The sequence below is a fragment of the Pleurodeles waltl genome, chromosome 10, assembly GCF_031143425.1.
Source record: "Pleurodeles waltl isolate 20211129_DDA chromosome 10, aPleWal1.hap1.20221129, whole genome shotgun sequence".
In the NCBI taxonomy this organism is placed as follows: Eukaryota; Metazoa; Chordata; class Amphibia; order Caudata; family Salamandridae; genus Pleurodeles; species Pleurodeles waltl.
This window is the reverse complement of record NC_090449.1, coordinates 694,479,597-694,500,385: the sequence shown is the minus strand read 5'-3', so window position 1 is coordinate 694,500,385 and position 20,789 is coordinate 694,479,597. Positions and strand designations below refer to the sequence as shown.

Sequence of the window (20,789 nt, the reverse complement as noted above, 5' to 3'; positions counted from 1 at the left end):
AGTTTGTTAGTTTTCGCAGGTAAGTAAACCACCTACAGGGTTCAAGTTTGGGTCCAAGGTAGCCCACCGTTGGGGGTTCAGAGCAACCCCAAAGTTACCACACCAGCAGCTCAGGGCCGGTCAGGTGCAGAGGTCGAAATGGTGCCCAAAACGCATAGGCTTCAATGGAGAAGGGGGTGCCCCGGTTCCAGTCTGCCAGCAGGTAAGTACCCACATCTTCGGAGGGCAGACCAGGGGGATTTTGTAGGGCACCGGGGGGGACACAAGTCCACACAGAAAGTACACACTCAGCAGCACGGGGCGGCCGGGTGCAGTGTGCAAACACGCGTCGGGTTTGTAATAGAAATCAATGGGAGACCAAGGGGTCTCTTCAGCGATGCAGGCAAGGGGCGGGGCTCCTTGGGGTAGCCACCACCTGGACAAGGGAGAGGGCCTCCTGGGGGTCACTCCTGCACTGGAGTTGGGATCCTTCAGGTCCTGGGGGCTGCGGGTGCATAGTCTTTACCAGGCGTCGGGATCTGAGGAGCAGGCAGTCGCGGTCAGGGGAAGCCTCGGGATTCCCTCTGCAAGCGTCGCTGTGGGGGCTCAGGGGGGGAAACTCTGGCTACTCACGGTCTCGCAGTCGCTGGGGAGTCCTCCCTGAAGTGATTGCACCCGACGCCCCCGGCTCGACTTGTGGAGAACAGAGTAGCAAGTCTCACGCTTCGGGCGGGTAATGCAAGTTGTTTCAAAGTTGCTGCTTTGTTTCAAAGTTGCAGTCTTTGGTGAACAGGGCCGCTGTCCTCGGGAGTTCTTGGTCCTTCTAGATGCAGGACAGTCCTCTGAGGATTCAGAGGCCGCTGGTCCCTGGGGAAAGCATCGCTGGAGCAGTGTCTTTAGAAGGGGGGGAGACAGGCCGGTAGAACTGGGGCCAAAGCAGTTGGTGTCTCCGTCTTCTCTGCAGGGTTTTTCAGCTTAGCAGTCCTCTTCTTCTTAGGTTGCAGGAATCTGTGTTCCTAGGTTCTGGGGAGCCCTTAAATACTAAATTTAAGGGCGTGTTTAGGTCTGGGGGGTTAGTAGCCAATGTCTACTAGCCTTGAGGGTGGGTACACCCTCTTTGTGCCTCCTCCCGAGGGGAGGGAGGGCACATTCCTATCCCTATTGGGGGAATCCTCCAACTGCAAGATGGAGGATTTCTAAAAGTCAGAGTCACCTCAGCTCAGGACACCTTAGGGGCTGTACTGACTGGCCAGTGACTCCTCCTTGTTTTTCTCATTATCTCCTCCGGCCTTGCCGCCAAAAGTGGGGCCGTGGCCGGAGGGGGCGGGCAACTCCACTAGCTGGAGTGCCCTGTGGTGCTGTAACAAAGTATATGAGCCTTTGAGACTCACCGCCAGGTGTTACCGTTCCTGCAGGGGGAGGTGTGAAGCACCTCCACCCAGTACAGGCTTTGTTACTAGCCACAGAGTGACAAAGGCACTCTCCCCATGTAGCCAGCAACATGTCTGGTGTGTGGCAGGCTGCTAGAACTAGTCAGCCTACACGGATAGTCGGTTAAGGTTTCAGGGGGCACCTCTCAGGTGCCCTCTGGGGTGTATGTTACAATAAAATGTACACTGGCATCAGTGTGCATTTATTGTGCTGAGAAGTTTGATACCAAACTTCCCAGTTTTCAGTGTAGCCATTATGGTGCTGTGGAGTCCGTGTTTGACAGACTCCCAGACCATATACTCTTATGGCTACCCTGCACTTACAATGTCTAAGGTTTTGCTTAGACACTGTAGGGGCACAGTGCTCATGCACTTGTGCCCTCACCTATGGTATAGTGCACCCTGCCTTACGGCTGTAAGGCCTGCTAGAGGGGTGACTCATCTATACTGCATAGACAGTGTGAGGTTGGCATGGCACCCTGAGGGGTGTGCCATGTCGACTTACTCGTTTTGTCCTCACTAGCACACACAAGCCGGCAAGCAGTGTGTCTGTGCTGAGTGAGGGGTCCCCAGGGTGGCATAAGACATGCTGCAGCCCTTAGAGACCTTCCCTGGCATCAGGGCCCTTGGTACCAGAGGTACCAGTTACAAGGGACTTACCTGGATGCCAGGGTGTGCCAATTGTGGAAACAAAAGTACAGGTTAGGGAAAGTACACTGGTGCTGGTGCTGGGGCCTTGTTAGCAGGCCTCGGCACACTTTCAAATCAAAACTTATCATCAGCAAAGGCAAAAAGTCAGGGGATAACCATGCCAAGGAGGCATTTCCTTACTATATATATATAAATATATACACACACATACTTATTTAATGTGCTCTAGGGTCCCCACATGTAGGCAGAAATATTCAGTGCTTTGATGAGGATTCCACTGGAAAGGAACTAGGATTACAGGTGAGTAGCTTATCCATCAGGTGAGTAGCTTATCCATCTGTAGTATTGGTATCTTTCGTAGATTCACATGCAACCAACCCTCCACCCCACAGAGGCTCTACTTATTGCATATATGATAATTCTCACTTGTGCTTGAAAAGGGAAGATGTCTCTGAAGGAAGGACGTTTTCTAGAGTGTGCTATCGTTTGGGTGGCTGTAGTTTGGTTTCTTTATAATGATGTAGATAAGGAAAGTAATGTCTTCTAGCCCTTATAAGCTACATGTATGGTTTCTATTGCTTTTAAAAGGTACCGTAGGACTCGGAATGATTCAAGCATATGAATCTGTGAAGGATACCAATACTAGAGAACTGCAGTTACATTTAGTAACTTATTTTCTTACGTAGGCAACATGCATATAAACTGCTTAGTTGTGTCAATTATTTATCTTGGGATTTCGTTTTATGTAGCAAGTGAAGTTAAAAGCCTACGTTTCTCAAAGAAACACAGCACTTCATTACCCACACATATTTGAGGCATGCGTATTTGGTTTTTCAGCGAGGGTCTGGTTTGTGTTATGATATACTTAACATTATCCTTTCCTATTGGTGTCTGTTAGAACTCTATTCGTCTTGTAGTGCTTTGTTTTGGCATACCTGTGTTGTCATAATGGTGTATATTGTCATGATTTTGCTAAATTAGAGCTTGCAACACACAAAAACCTCATGCCTCACAAATGTGGTTAATGTATTGAGTTTCCGTTTCTTCATTCACAGCCCACGCTTTGATGATCAGGAACATTTGAAAGTCCTCATAAGAATAACTGCTCAAGAGCTGTCAAATGGGATTCCCGACTCTGGGCACCTGTATGCCTCAATTCGAGCCAGCAGGACACTCATCTCAGCTGGGGACTTGATTGAAACGTTTAGTGGCATGGAGCAGGTAAGGAACTAAGAAGGGAAGAAGCACCTAAGACTATTTTGTATTTTATCTGGAATCACCAGAGAGGAGAAATTAAGCTAGCAAACGATGAAACCAATCTTTGTATTAGAGAAATTGATTAAAACAGTCTAAAATGTGAGCTGCTTTTTGTTTGTTAAATGTCTCTCCAGCTCACGACAGATGCATACTTTCATATAGACCTGGGGAAGATGCTTAGTCCGCGTAACTCAAAGCAGTGTCAGTAATTTGCCTGTTTCATCTGCTTGTCATTTTTATGTTTCTCTCTTCAGGTGAAACTGATGAAAAGAATAGCTGAAATGACTGATATTTCACCAATACAACGCAAGTTTTCTCGCATTAAGAAACATTTATTAATACGAGACCATATTAGGTGAGTGCATATTGTTATAATAACCTCAAATGTTTAGTACATAAATGCAATGATGATCATTAATACGTGTTGTTTTGAAATTGAACGCTAATTTAGCAGAAGCACCTTTTTTCTCAGAGTGATGAACACTACCACCTAGCTTTTCGTACCAAAAAGTGGTAAAGGATAATGAATGGGTGCATTCCAAATCTGTGGCACATATTTCTCTCCAGAGAACAGGATTTCCTATTGCCTTGTGTAGGTTGGCCTGTTTGCAAATTACTCTCAAAATTAAATTGCTCTCAGAAATTGTTTATACCATGTTGAAGCATCGGAAACGAACAGGAGTGACTGAGGCCAAGAAAGGAGAGCAGCAGAGACCGCCGTTAATGTAGCTACTCTGAAAGCACTAACTGAAGTGCCGCTAATTTTATTAGTGACTAAGTAAGTGGAGTGCGAGGTAAGCTCCATTATCCTCCAAAGAGTCTGCAGGGAAAGTGCCCAACCCTGTTTATTAAGTGACTACTTATGGTGATAGCTGCAGAAGAGGCAGTTGTGTTAGTGAGACAGACTTTACAGTACTCAAAAACAATTGCTAAAGCGATAGGCCTAAAGGGAAAGATACATTATATTTTTCAGTTAGGCTGCTTTTATAAGACATTTAGGAATGTTTAAGATAAATACTCAGTACACTTTAATTTTCTTTCCTGTTCTTTTTCGTCATTATCTAAAATGTATTATGATTTTTCACTGTTGTAGCTTACGTCTCCCCCACTCCTCAGAGTTTGTCATGTTTGCTTAGAAATGTGAAAGCACAGAATATGTGCACACTTTGGGGACCAAATAGTCTCTTGTTATGTAAACTCCATTGCACTGTTCACTCCCACTTCTCTTGATAATGTGGGCCCACAATGTTGGAACGTGCGATTATCTGTCATTCTTGACCTGCTGCTACAGATTTTCTTAAGAACTCAATTCCTTGAAGGGGTTGAGTGCACATTCTTTCCTTGGTAGCAGGCATGGAACCTGGTGGGGACACTGGGAAGAATAGCTGCTATGGTGGGCACACTCTGGCACAGTTTTGCACTGATAAGACTGAAATCTAACTTGCGCCTCCTCTACATCCATTGTGGGCAACCTTAGCTTTTTCCCACTGCTGCGGGCTCCTTAGTGTGACAAAGCTGCCAAGTGATCGAGCGACAAGCCTATTTGCAAGAAAAAGCCAAGGAGGGATGTCTTACTAGTGCTCTGCACATTTTCAGTATGTCTTGGTGCTCAAAGTGAAACAGAATGAAACAAACACCTGAAGAGGTCATCCCCACCCCTAAGGCTAGTATGCTTGAGCAGGTATGTCTAGAGCAGCACTAAATCCAGGAATACATGACATCAACATCTTCTAATGAAGTTATGTTCTCAGAAAGACATGATGATGTACTTACGTCCACAGGGCAGTCCCAGGCTGAAGTCCATTGAGTGTTTTAATTCTGTACCAGAAAAATGTTTCTAAAGGACTCCTCACAGAGAGATGAATGCCCTAGTGGGCTGGTTTACTGCCTCTGATACATTACACAGTAGCAGCCGAATCTTGAGCCAAATAATCCCATTCCACTCAGATCTGAGAGTAGTTGCCCTTATCTTTTCAAATGTTCTCCATTCAAAAGCCTTTCTTAAAGTCATGAGTGCAAAATCAAGTTCCACATAGTCTTGTCATACTGATCCACAATAACATCCTTGCCTGCACTGCTGCTCCTTTTTCTTCTGGGTCAGCTTATAATAAGCTATTATCAGATCCTTTCGGCAAATGCCTGCATCCCTTTGTCTTTTGGCATCACCAGTTTTGGTCCCTCTCCCTTATCTGCATGCACTTCCATGCAGTCCAGCATGACTTGGGTATAGTTTAGCCTGAATATGACCAGTCACTCCAGCACTATCCCATTAAGTGGCCCTACCTAGGGGGCCTGGACACTCATTCTGAGGCCTTAATGGTGATATTGAGAATTTGCACCTGAACCTTAGGGACTTTGGATTTAGAACCTGGCAGAAAACATTGGCATTGCTGCTCTGGGAGTTCCTTGGATTCCTAGTCAATGCTGGGCCTGTTGATCTTACATGAAGTGCTCAAGCAAACAGGAGGTTTGGAAGACTCCCCACTCTGATCTGGTCTCTCAATATCACTGGACAGCAAATAGCAGGCTCTTAGAGAGACACCAGTTTAGGTGTCCGGGAGCCACCCACAGCACAATGTATTGTGGTGATGACCACTTCACTGAAGAGCTTTCATTATGCCATTAATCCTAGCAAAATGTAAGCTGTTGTAGAGCTGGGTTCTGGTTGCATAAACCCCCACACTTTTTGCCTGGTTTTTAAATGCAACTTCGACTGAAGTGCACTGGGTTCATGCTAACTAGGGCCCCAGTGCCGGTGTTCCTTTTCTAAAACAAGACACTTAGTCACTTGATCCTCAAGTGACTAGGGGGGTTAATACAACTTTGGAGGAGGTGTTAATCCATCCCAAAAGTGACGGTAAAGTGACGGATATACCACCAGCTGTATTACGAGTCCATTATATCCTATGGAACTCGTAATACTGCTGGTGGTATATCCGTCACTTTACCGTCACTTTTGGGACGGTTTAACACCTCCTCCAAAGTTGTAATAACCCCCTAGGTCCTTCAGCCCCCTGTAAGTCGCTAGTAAATGATATCCCTAATACCTAGAGCATGGGTATTGAAGAGGGCCCCTCAGAGCTGCAGAACAACATGTGCCACTGTGTGGGACACAGCACCAACCTTATGCAGACTGCCTTTGCAGGCTGCGTGACAAGGTGCTCCTAACATTGAAAACACAACATGGAACACAGCCTATGTGCCATGTCCCCTAACACTGCATGCAATGTATGTAAGTCACCCCTCAAGCAGGCCTTGAGCTCTAAGGTAGGTTGCATTAAATTACATGTGAAGGCATGCCTCTGCTCTGCATTTGTCGATTCTCAGACATATTAAGTGTCCAAGGAAGTCATTTAAAATGCATGTGCTGGACACAGGGTCACTACGAGTTCCCCAGCTACATGTTGGCTTTTCTGAATCTTGGGATGTTTTGTATCTAACATCTCACAATAATAATCGCTTACTGACCCCAGTGATGGATCTTTAAAAAATGCACAACGAGGGCATCCTAAAGGTGCCCCCTGAAAACCTGCCAGCTACTAGTGTGCTGGCTGAGTGGTCCTGACCAGTTCAGCTACCACAGATGCGTTTTTGGCCCACAAGGTGAGAGCCAGCACTCTTAACATCCTGAAACAAAGGCCTGCTCTGGGCAGAGGCGTGACTTCCTTCCCCAGGCAGGATGGACATTCCAGGGCGGGAAGCTTCAAAGGCCTTGCCACCTTTGTAATGTGACCCAGGTCTCTCCAGATGAGGGAGATGACCAAGCCCCCTGTCCTAACCCCACTTTTAGCAGTAGCACAGGTGGGAAAATTAGGAGGAGTACCCACTTCATGCCAGTCCCACCCCTAAGGTGGATGAGCTGAATTGGACACTACTTTTCAAATTACTCCATCTTCTTTGGAAGGAATTAGAAATATAGGGCTCAGGTTATGCCCACTTCCCAGCGGAAGTAGTCATAAAAAGATTGTGGTCACTCTCAAGGCGGTCAGCCTATTGGTTACTGCCTGGCCTTCCCTGTAATGCCCCTAAATTGAGTATTTAGTTGGCACCCTTGAGCCCTAGAACTTAGATTTCAACAACCTAAAGAGACCCGGACAAAGAGGAGTTGCACCCGCAGAAGAGGAAAAGAAGCAGCTGACCTGGAACCTGCCCCTAAAGCCTGTCTGCTGATCTCAAAAGATACTGCGCAAAATGCCAATTCGTCCAGCCTTAAATGAAGACTCTAGTCTCCCGTGGGCAGCAAACTTGCCCTGCAAGAGGAAATGGACCCCGGAAACCTTACACCAGAAGTGACCACTGCACCCGATGTCCCCAACCTGAGGTGAAGCCAACCGATGGTGCCAACGCGGGTCCCCAGCTGCCCAGAGACTGAGTCCAATGTGGCCTCATCCATCTTGGACTTTCCCGAGACACCTGCAGCCTCTGCACGTAGGCCCCCTCTCCTGCAGGCCTGAGGACAGAGATAATCTGACAGCAACCACTGCACCTGTGATCCTGACCCCATCTGAGGTATGTCATAGGTGCCAACAATGTCCCACGGCTCCTAGGAGCTGAAGTCCAGCAAGGGTCCTCTCCTGCAGGACTCCCCCACAACGCCTACAGTCTCAACATTAAGGACACTCTGACCGCGAGTGCTTCCTGATGTGAAAACATGACACCTAAGGACACTCCTGCAAACGTCACTCCTGGGCACAGGAGAAGAGGACCAAAGGTACACCTATGTCATCGAGCACCCCAAGTCTGCTACCAACCAGTTTGTTATCCCTGACTGGCTTCCTAGCCAGAACCACAAAATTGAGCATTGGTCCGATCTACTTTTGCCTCTGCGATACCAATTGGGGGATCCACTGGACTCTGCCCAGTGTACTTCATTTTAGTGCACTAAATAGAGACACCCCTTCCTACAGCTGTCCCGGAGCAACAAGGTGCACAAGTGTTGCAGTCTTTAACACAAACAGGCTGTAGGGAGCTGGGTTATGGCAGCAGTGCCCACACACACACTCACTGTCTTACTCTCACTCACTTTCACACTTATACACCAACACACACACACACACACACACACACACACACACACACACACACACACACACACACACACACACACACACACACACACACACACACACACACACACACACACACACACACACACACACACACACACACACACACACACACACACACACACACACACACACACACACACACACACACACACACACACACACACACACACACACACACACACACACACACTCTCACATACTTACACTTAATTTTTTTCCTGGGTTTTTAGATGTAACTTTCACTGAAGTGCACTGGTGTTACTGCTAACTAGGCCCCCATTGTCAGTGTTCCTTCCACACAACAAGATACCTGGTCACTTGATCCCCAAGTGACCAGGCACTTCAGAACCTCTATAAATCCCTAGTAAATGGTACGCCCTGGTACCTAGGGCATGGGTACCGAAGAGGGCCCCTCAGAGTTGCAGCATAACTTGTGCCACTCTGAGGGATCCAGCACCAACCATAAGCAGGCTGCGTAAAAAAGTGCTCCCAAAAGTGAAAATGCAACATGGCACACACTTGTGTGCCATGTCCCCTAAAATACTGTTCGTAATATCTGTAAGTCACCCCTACAGCAGGCCTTCAGCCCTAAGGCAGGGTGCATTATCTTACAAGTGAGGGCATACATGCATGAGCAAATATGCCCCTACAATTTCTTTGTCGATTCTTAGACATAGTAAGTATGCAGGGAAGTCTTTTTAAATACATGTTCTGGAAACTGGTCAATACATGTTCTCCAGCTACGTGATGGCTTATTTGAACCTAGGGATGTTTGATATCAAACATCTTGTATTATTAAACCCTCACTAAATTCAGTGATGGGTTCATTAGTACATGCACCCAGAGGGCAACTTAGAGATGCCCCCTGAAAAACCTATCAACTGCTGGTGAGCTCACAGAGTGGTTCTGGGCAGCCTGCCACCAACAGACGAGAATCTGACCTCTCAGGAGGAGTCTCTGCGCTCAAGAGGTCAGAACCAAACCTGTCCGGGCTGGGGTGTTACCCAACCCTCCCCACAGGAAGACCTGCAGAGCTTAAAAGAAGCCCACCACCTTTGGTATGAGTATCTGACCTTCCTCAGAGGAACATGCCAAGCCCCTCTGCCCCATGGCCCATCTAACACCTTGACAGGTGTGAAAATTAGCCATGCAGGATGCTTTTCACAGTTCCAGACTGGGACCTAGGGTGGCCAGCCTGAAGTGGACACAATTAGGAAATTCTGCCATCTTGCGTGTGATGGAATTTAGGAGTTGTGGACAGGTTGATACCCACTCACCACAGGAAGTTGTCATCTAGGGGGTGTAGTGACCCCAGTGGTAAAGATCCCATTGTCTACTACCCTTCACTCTCCCTAATATGCCCTGAATTGAGTATTTAGGGTACCTCCTTGTAAGAGGCTGGCCCAGTGTGTGGTGGACACCTATGGTATTGCATCTTATACTGGGTTCAGGCAGCTCTTAGTAGATGGTGTTCGTGTCTAGATGGCCAGGGCTTTCTAGTGGTAGCTGTGGTGAGCAGTCACGACTTATCGAGGAGGAGTGTGAAGCACTTTCGACACCACAGTAGTCACACAGTAAGTTAACACACATGAAAGGAACCACACAGTGTTGCAAAACTAAAGGTCCTTTATTACGGGAACACCAAACGATTACTATAGGTAAACCTCCTTCTGGAGGTAAGTACACATAAAATATACATAGGAAAGTATTGGGAAATAGCATAAAATAGCAAGGGCCCTTTTGGGGGGCTAAACCTAATTTGTTAAAAGTGAATGCGAGAACGGGTCCCCCACCAGAGAATGTGGAGTTGTTAGCCCAATGGCTGGGGGAGAGAGATAAGTATCTAGATGATCCCCAGCTACCAGGAGAGGAAAGTTACTTGGTTGTCCCATAGGCTAACAAGGCGACTTGTAAAAGGGATATTGCAAAAGCAGGACCAGGCCGGTGCAACCCAGCAGTGGATTCCGGGTGAGGAAGACCTGCAAAAGAAGAGGACAGAGTCCGGTCCATGCAGGAGTGTTCGGGTGGGGCAGGAGGCAGTGGCCCACCCTTCTGTTGGTGAAGATCCGGTCCAACGGTTATAAAGTCCTGCTGCAGAGGAGTACCTGAAATCACCTGGGAGCTGTTCCTCGTCTGATTGCAGACGGGTCAGGAGGACCACCAACAAGCACAAACCAAATGCAAGTGGAGCTGTTGGAGATTTGCAGAACTGAAGAGGACCAGCAAGGTCCTGGGGACTTGACCCTTGGAGGGGAGTCCGGACTGACCCTCAGAAGACAGGACAGCCAGCAGATCAGTTGGAGTTCTAACAAGCAACCCACTGGAAGGGGGCACAGTAAGTTGCAGTGAGGTCCAGGCAGCACACCTGAAGAGGAGTCCCAAGTTGACAGAGAGGCAGAGAGGAGACTGTCCTTGCAGAGGTAGAGTGCTGGGGCTACTTGGAGCCTGAAGATCCCTCTGAGCTGTGCTCAACAAACCTTGGTTGCTGCAACAGTTGCGGTGCACAGGGGTTCTGTCTTGGAGGAAGAGGGAAGGGCTCACTCTCTCCCATCTTGGACAGAAGGCAGAGGGGACACTGAGGACACCTCAGAACCACCACCTATGCTGGAGAATCTTCGCAATTCCAGAGGACAGCAGATCCCAGCAGCCAGACGGTGTTGACTTAGGTGCCTGTGGATTCAGGGAAGTGACTCCTTCTCCAAGGGAGATTCCTTCTTGCTTCCTTGGTGCAGCTAAAGGATTTCCAGTCCCAGAGGATGCACAGACATGGAAATGTTGCTGTTTGCTGACAGGAGCCGCGGCAACAATGTTGCAAGGAGAGGTCGTCTCAGGTATTGTAGTCTTGTTCACTTCCTGTGAAGTCCAGAAGCGGTTCTGGTGGTCAGGAGCAGAAGATGCCTTGCAGAGAGTTCCTTGTAGAGTCTTACTTGATGAGTCTGAGGACCCACCCTCTGGGGGGAGCACTTAAGTAACCCTAAAAGGGGGGTTGTCAGTCTCTGAAGTAGCCCACCTATCAGAGGTGGTCAGGGGCGTCATCTACTTTGCCTAACCAGTCAGATGCTCCTAGGGGCCTCTGACCATCTTGCTTTCAAGATGGTAGAGGCAGGTGGCCACCTGGCAGAGCTCTGTGCACCTCCTTTGGGGAGGAGTGAGACAGGGGGGTGGTCACTTTGCTGTCCTTTGTGCAGTTTTGCTCCAGAGTGGCAATCGGGGGTTTCTGAAATGGTGCAAACCAGATTATGCATTAAAGGGCACCAAATGTGCCCTTCAAAGCAGCATTGTGGCGCTCAGAGGCCACCTTGCTCCAGCTCTTGACACCTAATACGGAGGTGGAGGTAGTCACACCCCTCCCTTGAACAAAATAGTTTGTTCTGCCTTCCTCTGACTGAGCCAGGCTCACCAGCAGTAGGGCAGAAGAGTGTCTGGGGTCAGCAGTGTGGGCTGGCAGCCAGACCCCGTAAGGCTGAGTAAGCAGAATTGGGGATCCTCTGAGGAACCCCCAGAGTACAGGGTATCATGCAACTATCAATGGAATCGGCGTAGTTGCTTGTTTCCGACATGTTTGATACCAAACATGCATAGGTTCAGAGTAGCCATTATGTAGTTGGACCACTCGTGTTCATTAGTGTCCACTACATACCGTAAGATGGCTTCTTCGCACTTACAAAGCCCAGGGATTGGCATCTTGGGTTTGTAGGGGTATTCATGCAAGGGTACCCTCGCACTTAGAGGCATGCACCCTGGCCTTGGGCCTAAGGGCCTACCAAAGGGGTGACTTGCAGTGTCCAGGATATAAGGGAAGCCTTATATCTGAGGTGACCGGGTGCATGCATCATTTCACGTAGACTGCAATGGCAGGCCTGCAGACAGTTTGCATGGGCTCCCATGGGTGGCACAATACATGGGGGCCCCTCGTGTTCTCATGCCTTGGGTACCTAAGTACCATATAATGTTGATTTATATAGGTGCACCAGTATGCCTATTGTGAGTGTTAAAAGTTTACCAGCAACTAAATTTAGAGGAGGGCACACAGACACTAGGGTCCTGGTAAGCAGGATCCCAGTGAACTACAGTTTAAACACACTGATATCAGGCAAAAAGTGGGGGTAACTATGCTAGAAAGATGGTACTTTCCTACAGTTCATGCTCATGCCACCTCGTCCTTTCCCAGCTCTGGTCCCGATGCTGATGCTTCCGGTGCCACCTGCGGGGCCATACCCATTTTGATCCCCTATATAGAGCTGGAGGGGCAATGGCGCTCTATCCGGTGCAGACCGGAGCCTTGTCTCCTAGATCAGATCCTGAGTATTCCCATGTGCTCAGTCTCTAGGAGGAATGGGGAGGGTCACTGGATCCTGAATTCCAGCCTTATGAGCAGGACATTGACTTTAATGAGGAACAGGGTGAAGCCAGTGGCCTGGATACTTCCCCAGATGCTGGCATGCTTTCTCCTCCTACTTTGGCTACAGAGGAGGAAGCATACGCATATGCAATGGTGGTGCTGAGGTCCTAGAGTCTTGAGTTCCCCTCATTGGTGGTCAAGACTAAGGTCTTGACAAAGGTGCCTCAGCTGGGATTCTCCCCATCTGAACCACTTCTCCCTTTTAATGAGGCCCTCACTGATGTCCTGTAGGAAGTTGGCTCTGTATGTACTATTTCAAATTAAGAAATAGCATGCACAGAGTCCAAGGGTTCCCCATAGAGGTAAGATAGTGGCAAAAAGAGATAATTCTAATGCTCTATTTTGTGGTAGTGTGGTCGAGCAGTAGGCTTATCAAAGGGTAGTGTTAAGCATTTGTTGTACACACACAGGCAATAAATGAGGAACACACACTCAAAAGACAATTCCAGGCCAATAGGTTTTTATATAGAAAAATATATGTTCGATGGCATCTGTCTCTGTAGATACACATGGTATGCATGAGCTCGCCATCTGGTGTTGGGTCGGAGTGTTACAAGTTGTTTTTCTTCGAAGAAGTGTTTTCGAGTCACGGGACCGAGTGACTCCTCCTTCTGTGCTCATTGCGCATGGGCGTCGACTCCATCTTCGATTGTTTTCTTTCCGCCATCGGGTTCGGACGTGTTCCTGTCGCTCCGAGTTTCGGAACGGAAAGATAGCTGAAAACGGAAGATTTTCGACGGTATCGTTGCGATCCGGTTCGAGATAGACACATACGACGACGCATTGAACATCGAAGCGCTTCGGTGCCCTTCGGGGTAGATTTCGGCACACCGTCGGGGCCTAGTCGGCCCGACCGCGTGGAGAACAACGCCGATGGAACGGACCCCGTTTCGATTCTGCCCCGAATGCCACAACAAATATCCTTATACGGACCAACACTCGGTCTGTACCCTGTGCCTGTCACCCGAGCACAGCGAAGAATCCTGTGAGGCCTGTCGGGCGTTCCGGTCCCGAAAAACTCTGCGCGACCGTCGAGCGAGAAGACTGCAGATGGCGTCCACGCCAAAGGAGCGTCGACAGTTCGAGACAGAAGAGGAACAGGAGGAATCCTTTTCCATCCAGGATTCAGACTCCGACGAACTAGACTCTACAAAAACTGTGAGTAAGACGTCGAGATCAGAACTTAAAAAAGGAAAGAAGGCCCAGGGGACGCCACTGCCAACCGGCCATGGCTCCACCCAAATTCTCGGTGACCAACAATCGGCACCGAAAAAGGCCCATTCAGTGTCGAGATCGTCCGACTTCGGTCGAGACACCGGCACGCAGCCTCCTCGGGACCGAGAGAGTGCTAAAGAGAAGCATCGACACCGAGAGTTCGGTGTCGACACGGATTGACGCCGAGACAGTGGCGCCGAAGACCATAGAGGCCAAGAATTTTCGGCACAGAAAAAGAGGAAGGTTACCTCGGAGCCGAAAAACCAATCAACAGGGTTTTCGGAGCCGCAAAAAAGCGACATCAGACCCTGTTTCAGGCTCCTATACTGAAGAGCATTCTATGTCTTCACAAATGAAGAAACACAGATTTGAACAAGAACTGCAATCCACTGACGTGGATCACACGCAAAAGCGTATCTTTATTCAGCAGGGGACTGGGAAGATCAGTACCCTTCCACCTGTCAAAAGAAAGAGAACGCTTCAGTTTACTCCTCAGCAACAAACAGCACAAAAGGTAACACCTCCTCCCTCGCCTCCACCTGTAACTCCGGCTTCGCCAACTTACACCCCGTCACATTCGCCAGCTCACACCGCCATGAGCCACGATGACCAAGATCAGGATGCGTGGGACTTGTACGACGCACCAGTGTCTGATAACAGCCCAGACACATACCCAACTAGGCCATCACCACCGGAAGACAGCACAGCCTATTCACAAGTGGTGGCTAGAGCAGCACTATTCCATAATGTGGAACTACACTCGGAACAAGTAGAGGATGATTTTTTATTTAACACCCTCTCTTCCACCCACAGCTCCTACCAAAGCCTGCCGATGCTCCCAGGCATGCTACGCCATGCAAAGGAGATCTTCAAGGAGCCAGTTAAAAGTAGGGCAGTAACGCCTAGAGTGGACAAAAAGTATAAGGCGCCTCCTACGGACCCTGTATTCATCACCTCTCAGCTGCCACCAGATTCTGTGGTGGTAGGGGCTGCCAGAAAACGGGCAAATTCACACACTTCTGGGGATGCACCTCCCCCAGATAAAGAAAGCAGGAAGTTCGATGCAGCCGGGAAGAGGGTCGCTGTCCAAGCAGCAAACCAGTGGCGCATCGCAAATTCACAAGCGCTGCTAGCGCGATACGACAGAGCCCACTGGGATGAGATGCAGCACCTCATTGAACATCTCCCAAAAGATCTGCAAAAAAGAGCAAAACAGGTTGTTGAGGAGGGTCAAAACATTTCCAACAATCAAATACGCTCCTCCATGGATGCAGCAGACACGGCCGCAAGGACCATTAATACGTCGATTACCATCCGTAGGCACGCATGGCTCAGAACGTCTGGATTCAAGCCAGAAATTCAGCAGGCAGTGCTTAACATGCCAGTAAACGAAAAACTTCTGTTCGGTCCGGAGGTCGACACAGCCATAGAAAAGCTCAAGAAGGACACTGACACTGCCAAGGCCATGGGCGCACTCTACTCCCCGCAGAGCAGAGGATCTTATAACACCTTCCGCAAAACACCTTTTAGAGGAGAGTTTCGGGGTCAGGCCACACAAGCTAGCACCTCACAGTCCGCACCGTCCACCTACCAGGGACAGTACAGGGGAGGTTTTCGGGGCCAGTATAGAGGGGGGCAATTCCCTAGGAATAGAGGAAGATTTCAAAGCCCCAAAACCACTACCAACAAGCAGTGACTCACACGTCACTCACCCCCCCCACACAACACCAGTGGGGGGGAGGATACGTCAATATTACGAAGCATGGGACAAAATAACTACAGACACATGGGTCCTAGCAATTATCCAACATGGTTATTGCATAGAATTCCTGCAATTCCCTCCAGACATACCACCAAAATCACAAAATTTATCAAAACACCATTCACAGCTTCTAGAGATAGAAGTTCAAGCACTACTGCAAAAAAATGCAATAGAATTAGTACCAAGCACACAAATAAACACAGGAGTTTATTCACTGTACTTCTTGATACCAAAAAAGGACGAAACACTGAGACCAATTCTAGACCTCAGAGTAGTAAACACATTCATCAAATCAGACCACTTTCACATGGTCACACTACAAGAAGTGTTACCATTGCTCAAAAAACACAACTACATGACAACCCTAGACCTCAAAGACGCATATTTCCATATACCAATACATCAATCACACAGGAAATATCTAAGGTTTGTATTCAAAGGAATACATTACCAATTCAAAGTATTGCCTTTTGGTTTAACAACCGCTCCAAGAGTATTCACAAAATGCCTAGCAGTAGTCGCTGCACACATCAGAAGGCAGCAAATACATGTGTTCCCGTATCTAGACGACTGGCTAATCAAAACCAGTTCGCTCACACAATGCTCAAACCACACAAATCAAGTCATACAAACCCTCTACAAACTAGGGTTCACCGTCAACTTTGCAAAATCAAACATTCTGCCAAGCAAAGTACAGCAATATCTAGGAGCCATAATACACACTACAAAAGGAGTAGCAACGCCAACTCCACAAAGGATTCACAATTTCAACAGAGTCATTCAACACATGTCTCCAAACCAAACAATACAAGCAAGAACAATACTACAGCTCCTAGGCATGATGTCCTCATGCATAGCCATTGTCCCAAATGCAAGACTGCACATGAGGCCCTTACAACAGTGCCTAGCCTCACAGTGGTCTCAAGCACAGGGTCACCTTCTAGATCTGGTGTTGCTAGACCGCCAAACTTACCTCTCGCTTCTATGGTGGAACAGTATAAATTTAAACATAGGGCGGCCTTTCCAAGACCCAGTGCCACAGTACGTAATAACAGATGCTTCCATGACAGGGTGGGGAGCACATCTCAATCAACACAACATAAGAGGACAATGGAACATACATCAAACAAAACTGCATATAAATCATCTAGAATTATTAGCAGTTTTTCAAGCACTAAAAGCTTTCCAACCAATCATAACCCACAAATACATCCTTGTCAAAACAGACAACATGACAACGATGTATTATCTAAACAAACAAGGAGGAACACATTCAACGCAGTTAAGCTTGTTAGCTCAAAAAATATGGAAGTGGGCAATCCACGATCAAATTGGTCTAATAGCACAGTTTATTCCGGGGATCCAGAATCAGCTGGCAGACAATCTCTCTCGAGATCACCAGCAAGTCCACGAATGGGAAATCCACCCACAGATTCTGAACACCTACTTCACACTCTGGGGAACACCTCAAATAGACTTATTTGCAACAAAAGAGAACGCAAAATGCCAAAACTTCGCGTCCAGATACCCACACAAGCAATCCCAAGGCAATGCCCTATGGATGAACTGGTCAGGAATATTTGCTTACGCTTTTCCTCCTCTCCCTCTCCTTCCTTACCTAGTAAACAAATTGAGTCAAAATAAACTCAAACTCATTTTAATAGCACCAACGTGGGCAAGACAACCCTGGTACACAACACTGCTAGATCTGTCTGTAGTACCCCACATCAAACTGCCCAACAAACCAGATCTGTTAACGCAACACAACCAACAGATCAGACACCCGGACCCAGCATCGCTGAATCTAGCAATCTGGCTCCTGAAATCCTAGAATTCGGACACTTACAACTTAGCCAAGAGTGTATGGAAGTCATAAAGCAGGCCAGAAGGCCATCCACTAGACACTGCTACGCAAGTAAGTGGAAAAGATTTGTTTGGTACTGCCATCATAATCAGATACAACCACTAGACGCAACTCCAAAACATATAGTAAATTACTTGCTCCATTTACAAAAAGCAAAGCTAGCCTTCTCTTCTATTAAAATACACCTTGCAGCAATATCTGCATACCTGCAAACTACCTATTCAACTTCCTTGTATAGGATACCAGTTATCAAAGCATTCATAGAAGGGCTTAAAAGAATTATACCACCAAGAACACCACCTGTTCCTTCATGGAACCTAAACGTGGTTCTAACAAGACTCATGGGCCCACCTTTCGAACCCATGCACTCTTGCGGAATACAATTCCTAACCTGGAAAGTTGCCTTTCTCATCGCCATTACATCTCTAAGAAGAGTAAGTGAAATTCAAGCGTTCACAACACAAGAACCTTTTATACAAATACATAAAAATAAGGTCGTCCTACGACCTAATCCAAAATCTTTACCAAAAGTTATTTCACCATTCCATCTAAATCAAACGGTAGAACTACCAGTTTTTTTCCCACAGCCAGATTCTGTGGCTGAAAGAGCACTACATACATTAGATGTCAAAAGAGCATTAATGTACTACATTGACAGAACAAAAAACATCAGAAAGACTAAACAGCTATTTATTGCATTCCAAAAACCTCATGCAGGTAACCCAATATCAAAACAAGGTATAGCCAGATGGATAGTTAAATGCATCCAAATCTGCTACCTTAAAGCAAAAAGACAACTGCCCATTACTCCCAGGGCACATTCAACAAGGAAAAAAGGTGCTTCAATGGCCTTTTTAGGAAACATCCCAATGCAGGAAATATGTAAGGCAGCCACTTGGTCTACGCCTCACACATTCACCAAACACTACTGTATAGATGTGCTATCCGCACAACAAGCTACAGTAGGTCAAGCTGTATTAAGAACTCTATTTCAGACAACTTCTACTCCTACAGGCTAAACCACCGCTTATGGGGAAATAACTGCTTACTAGTCTATGCATACCATGTGTATCTACAGCGACAGATGCCATCGAACTGAAAATGTCACTTACCCAGTGTACATCTGTTCGTGGCATCAGTCGCTGAGATTCACATGGGCCCACCCACCTCCCCGGAAGCCTGTAGCAGTTCAGAAGTTACCTTCAATTTTGTACATTTGTATATATATTATTTAAACCTTTAATAGGTACATACTTACACTTTTCATTGCGCGGGCACTATTACTATAGTACAACTCCTACCTCACCCTCTGCGGGGAAAACAATCGAAGATGGAGTCGACGCCCATGCGCAATGAGCACAGAAGGAGGAGTCACTCGGTCCCGTGACTCGAAAACACTTCTTCGAAGAAAAACAACTTGTAACACTCCGACCCAACACCAGATGGCGAGCTCATGCATACCATGTGAATCTCAGCGACTGATGCCACGAACAGATGTACACTGGGTAAGTGACATTTTCATTTCTTAGTTTATTTTAAGAACCACAGGTTCAAGATTTACAATCAATACTTCAAATGAAAGGTACTTCACTTGGGTATCATAGGAACTTTGAATCAGCAAAATAACATGTACATTTTTGGCAAAAATGGCAATAAGCTATTGTAAAACTAGACACTGCACATTTCAACAGTTCCTGGGGGAGGTAAGTATTTGTTCGTTTTGCAGGTAAGTAAACCACCTACAGGGTTCAAAGTTGGGTCCAAGGTAGCCCACCGTTGGGGGTTCAGGGCAGCTCCAAAGAAACCACACGAGTAGCTCAGGGCCGGTCAGGTGCAGAGGTCAAAGTGGTGCCCAAAACGCATAGGCTTCAATGGAGAAGGGGGTGCCCCGGTTCCAGTCTGCCAGCAGGTAAGTACCCGTGACTTCGGAGGGCAGACCAGTGGGGTTTTGTAGGGCACCGGAGGGGGGCCACAAGTCAGCACAAAAAGTACACCCTCAGCGGCACGGGGCGGCTGCGTGCAGAGTGCAAACAGGCATCTGGTTTGCAATCGGTTTCAATGGGAGACCCAGGGGTCTCTTCAGCGAAGCAGGCAGGCAAGGGAGAGGGCCACCTGGGGTCGCTTCTGCACTGGAGGTCGGATCCTTCAGGTCCTGGGGGCTGCGGGTGCAGTGTCTTTACCAGACGTTGGGTTATTTGAAGCAGGCAGTCGCGGTCAGGGGCAGCCTTTGGATTCCCTCTGCAGGTGTCGCTGGGGGGTTGCTCAGGGGGTTCAACTCTGGCTACTCACAGGGTCGCAGTCGCCGGGGAGTCCTCCCTGTAGTGTTGTTTCTACGCAGGTCGAGCCGGGGGCGTTGGGTGCAGAGTGGAAAGTCTCACGCTTCCGGTGGGAAACGTGGAGTCCTTTTAAAGTTGTTTCTTTGTTGCAAGTTTTGGTTTCTTTGGAACAGGGCTGCTGTCCTCGGGAGTTCTTGGTCCTTTTAGATGCAGGGTAGTCCTCTGAGGCCTCAGAGGTTGCTGGGCCCTGGGGAGCGCGTCGCTGTTGCAGTTTCCCTTGAAGTGGGGAGACAGGCCGGTAGGGCTGGGGCCAAAGCAGTTGGTGTCTCCGTCTTCTCTGCAGGGCTTCAGGTCAGCAGCCCTTCTTCGTCTTAGTTACAGGAATCTATCTTGCTGTGTTCTGGGAGCCCCTAAATACTCAATTTAGGGGTGTGTTTAGGTCTGTGGGGGGGGGGTTAGTAACCAATGGCTACTGAGGGGGGCACATCCCTAATCCTATTGGGGGAATCCTCCATCTGCAAGATGGAGGATTTCTAAAAGTCAGAGTCACCTGAGCTCAGGACACCTTAGGGGTTGACCTGACTGACCAGTGGTGACTCCTTGTTTTTCTCATTATCTCCTCCGGCCTTGCCGCCAAAAGTGGGGCTGTGGCCGGAGGGGGCGGGCATCTCCACTAGCTGGAATGCCCTGTGGCGCTGTAACAAAGGGGGTGAGCCTTTGAGGCTCACCGCCAGGTGTTAGTTTCTGCAGGGGGAGGTGAGAAGCACCTCCACCCAGTACAGGCTTTGTTACTAGCCACAGAGTGACAAAGGCACTCTCCCCATGTGGCCAGCAACATGTCTGGTGTGTGGCAGGCTGGCAAAACTAGTCAGCCCACACTGGAA

At 48.1% G+C, this 20,789-nt stretch overlaps 1 protein-coding gene across 4 annotated transcripts in view; it reads left to right on the top strand.

Annotated features, from left to right (window-relative positions):
• PITRM1 (pitrilysin metallopeptidase 1) overlaps nt 1-20,789 on the top strand; it is a 392,977-nt gene that overhangs the window by 166,916 nt on the left and 205,272 nt on the right. For all 4 annotated transcript variants that reach the window (XM_069211204.1, XM_069211202.1, XM_069211206.1 and 1 more), the window contains 2 exons: nt 3,116-3,281; nt 3,572-3,672. In XM_069211204.1, coding sequence (XP_069067305.1) covers nt 3,116-3,281; nt 3,572-3,672 — 267 coding nt within the window. The remainder of the gene's footprint in view (nt 1-3,115; nt 3,282-3,571; nt 3,673-20,789) is intronic.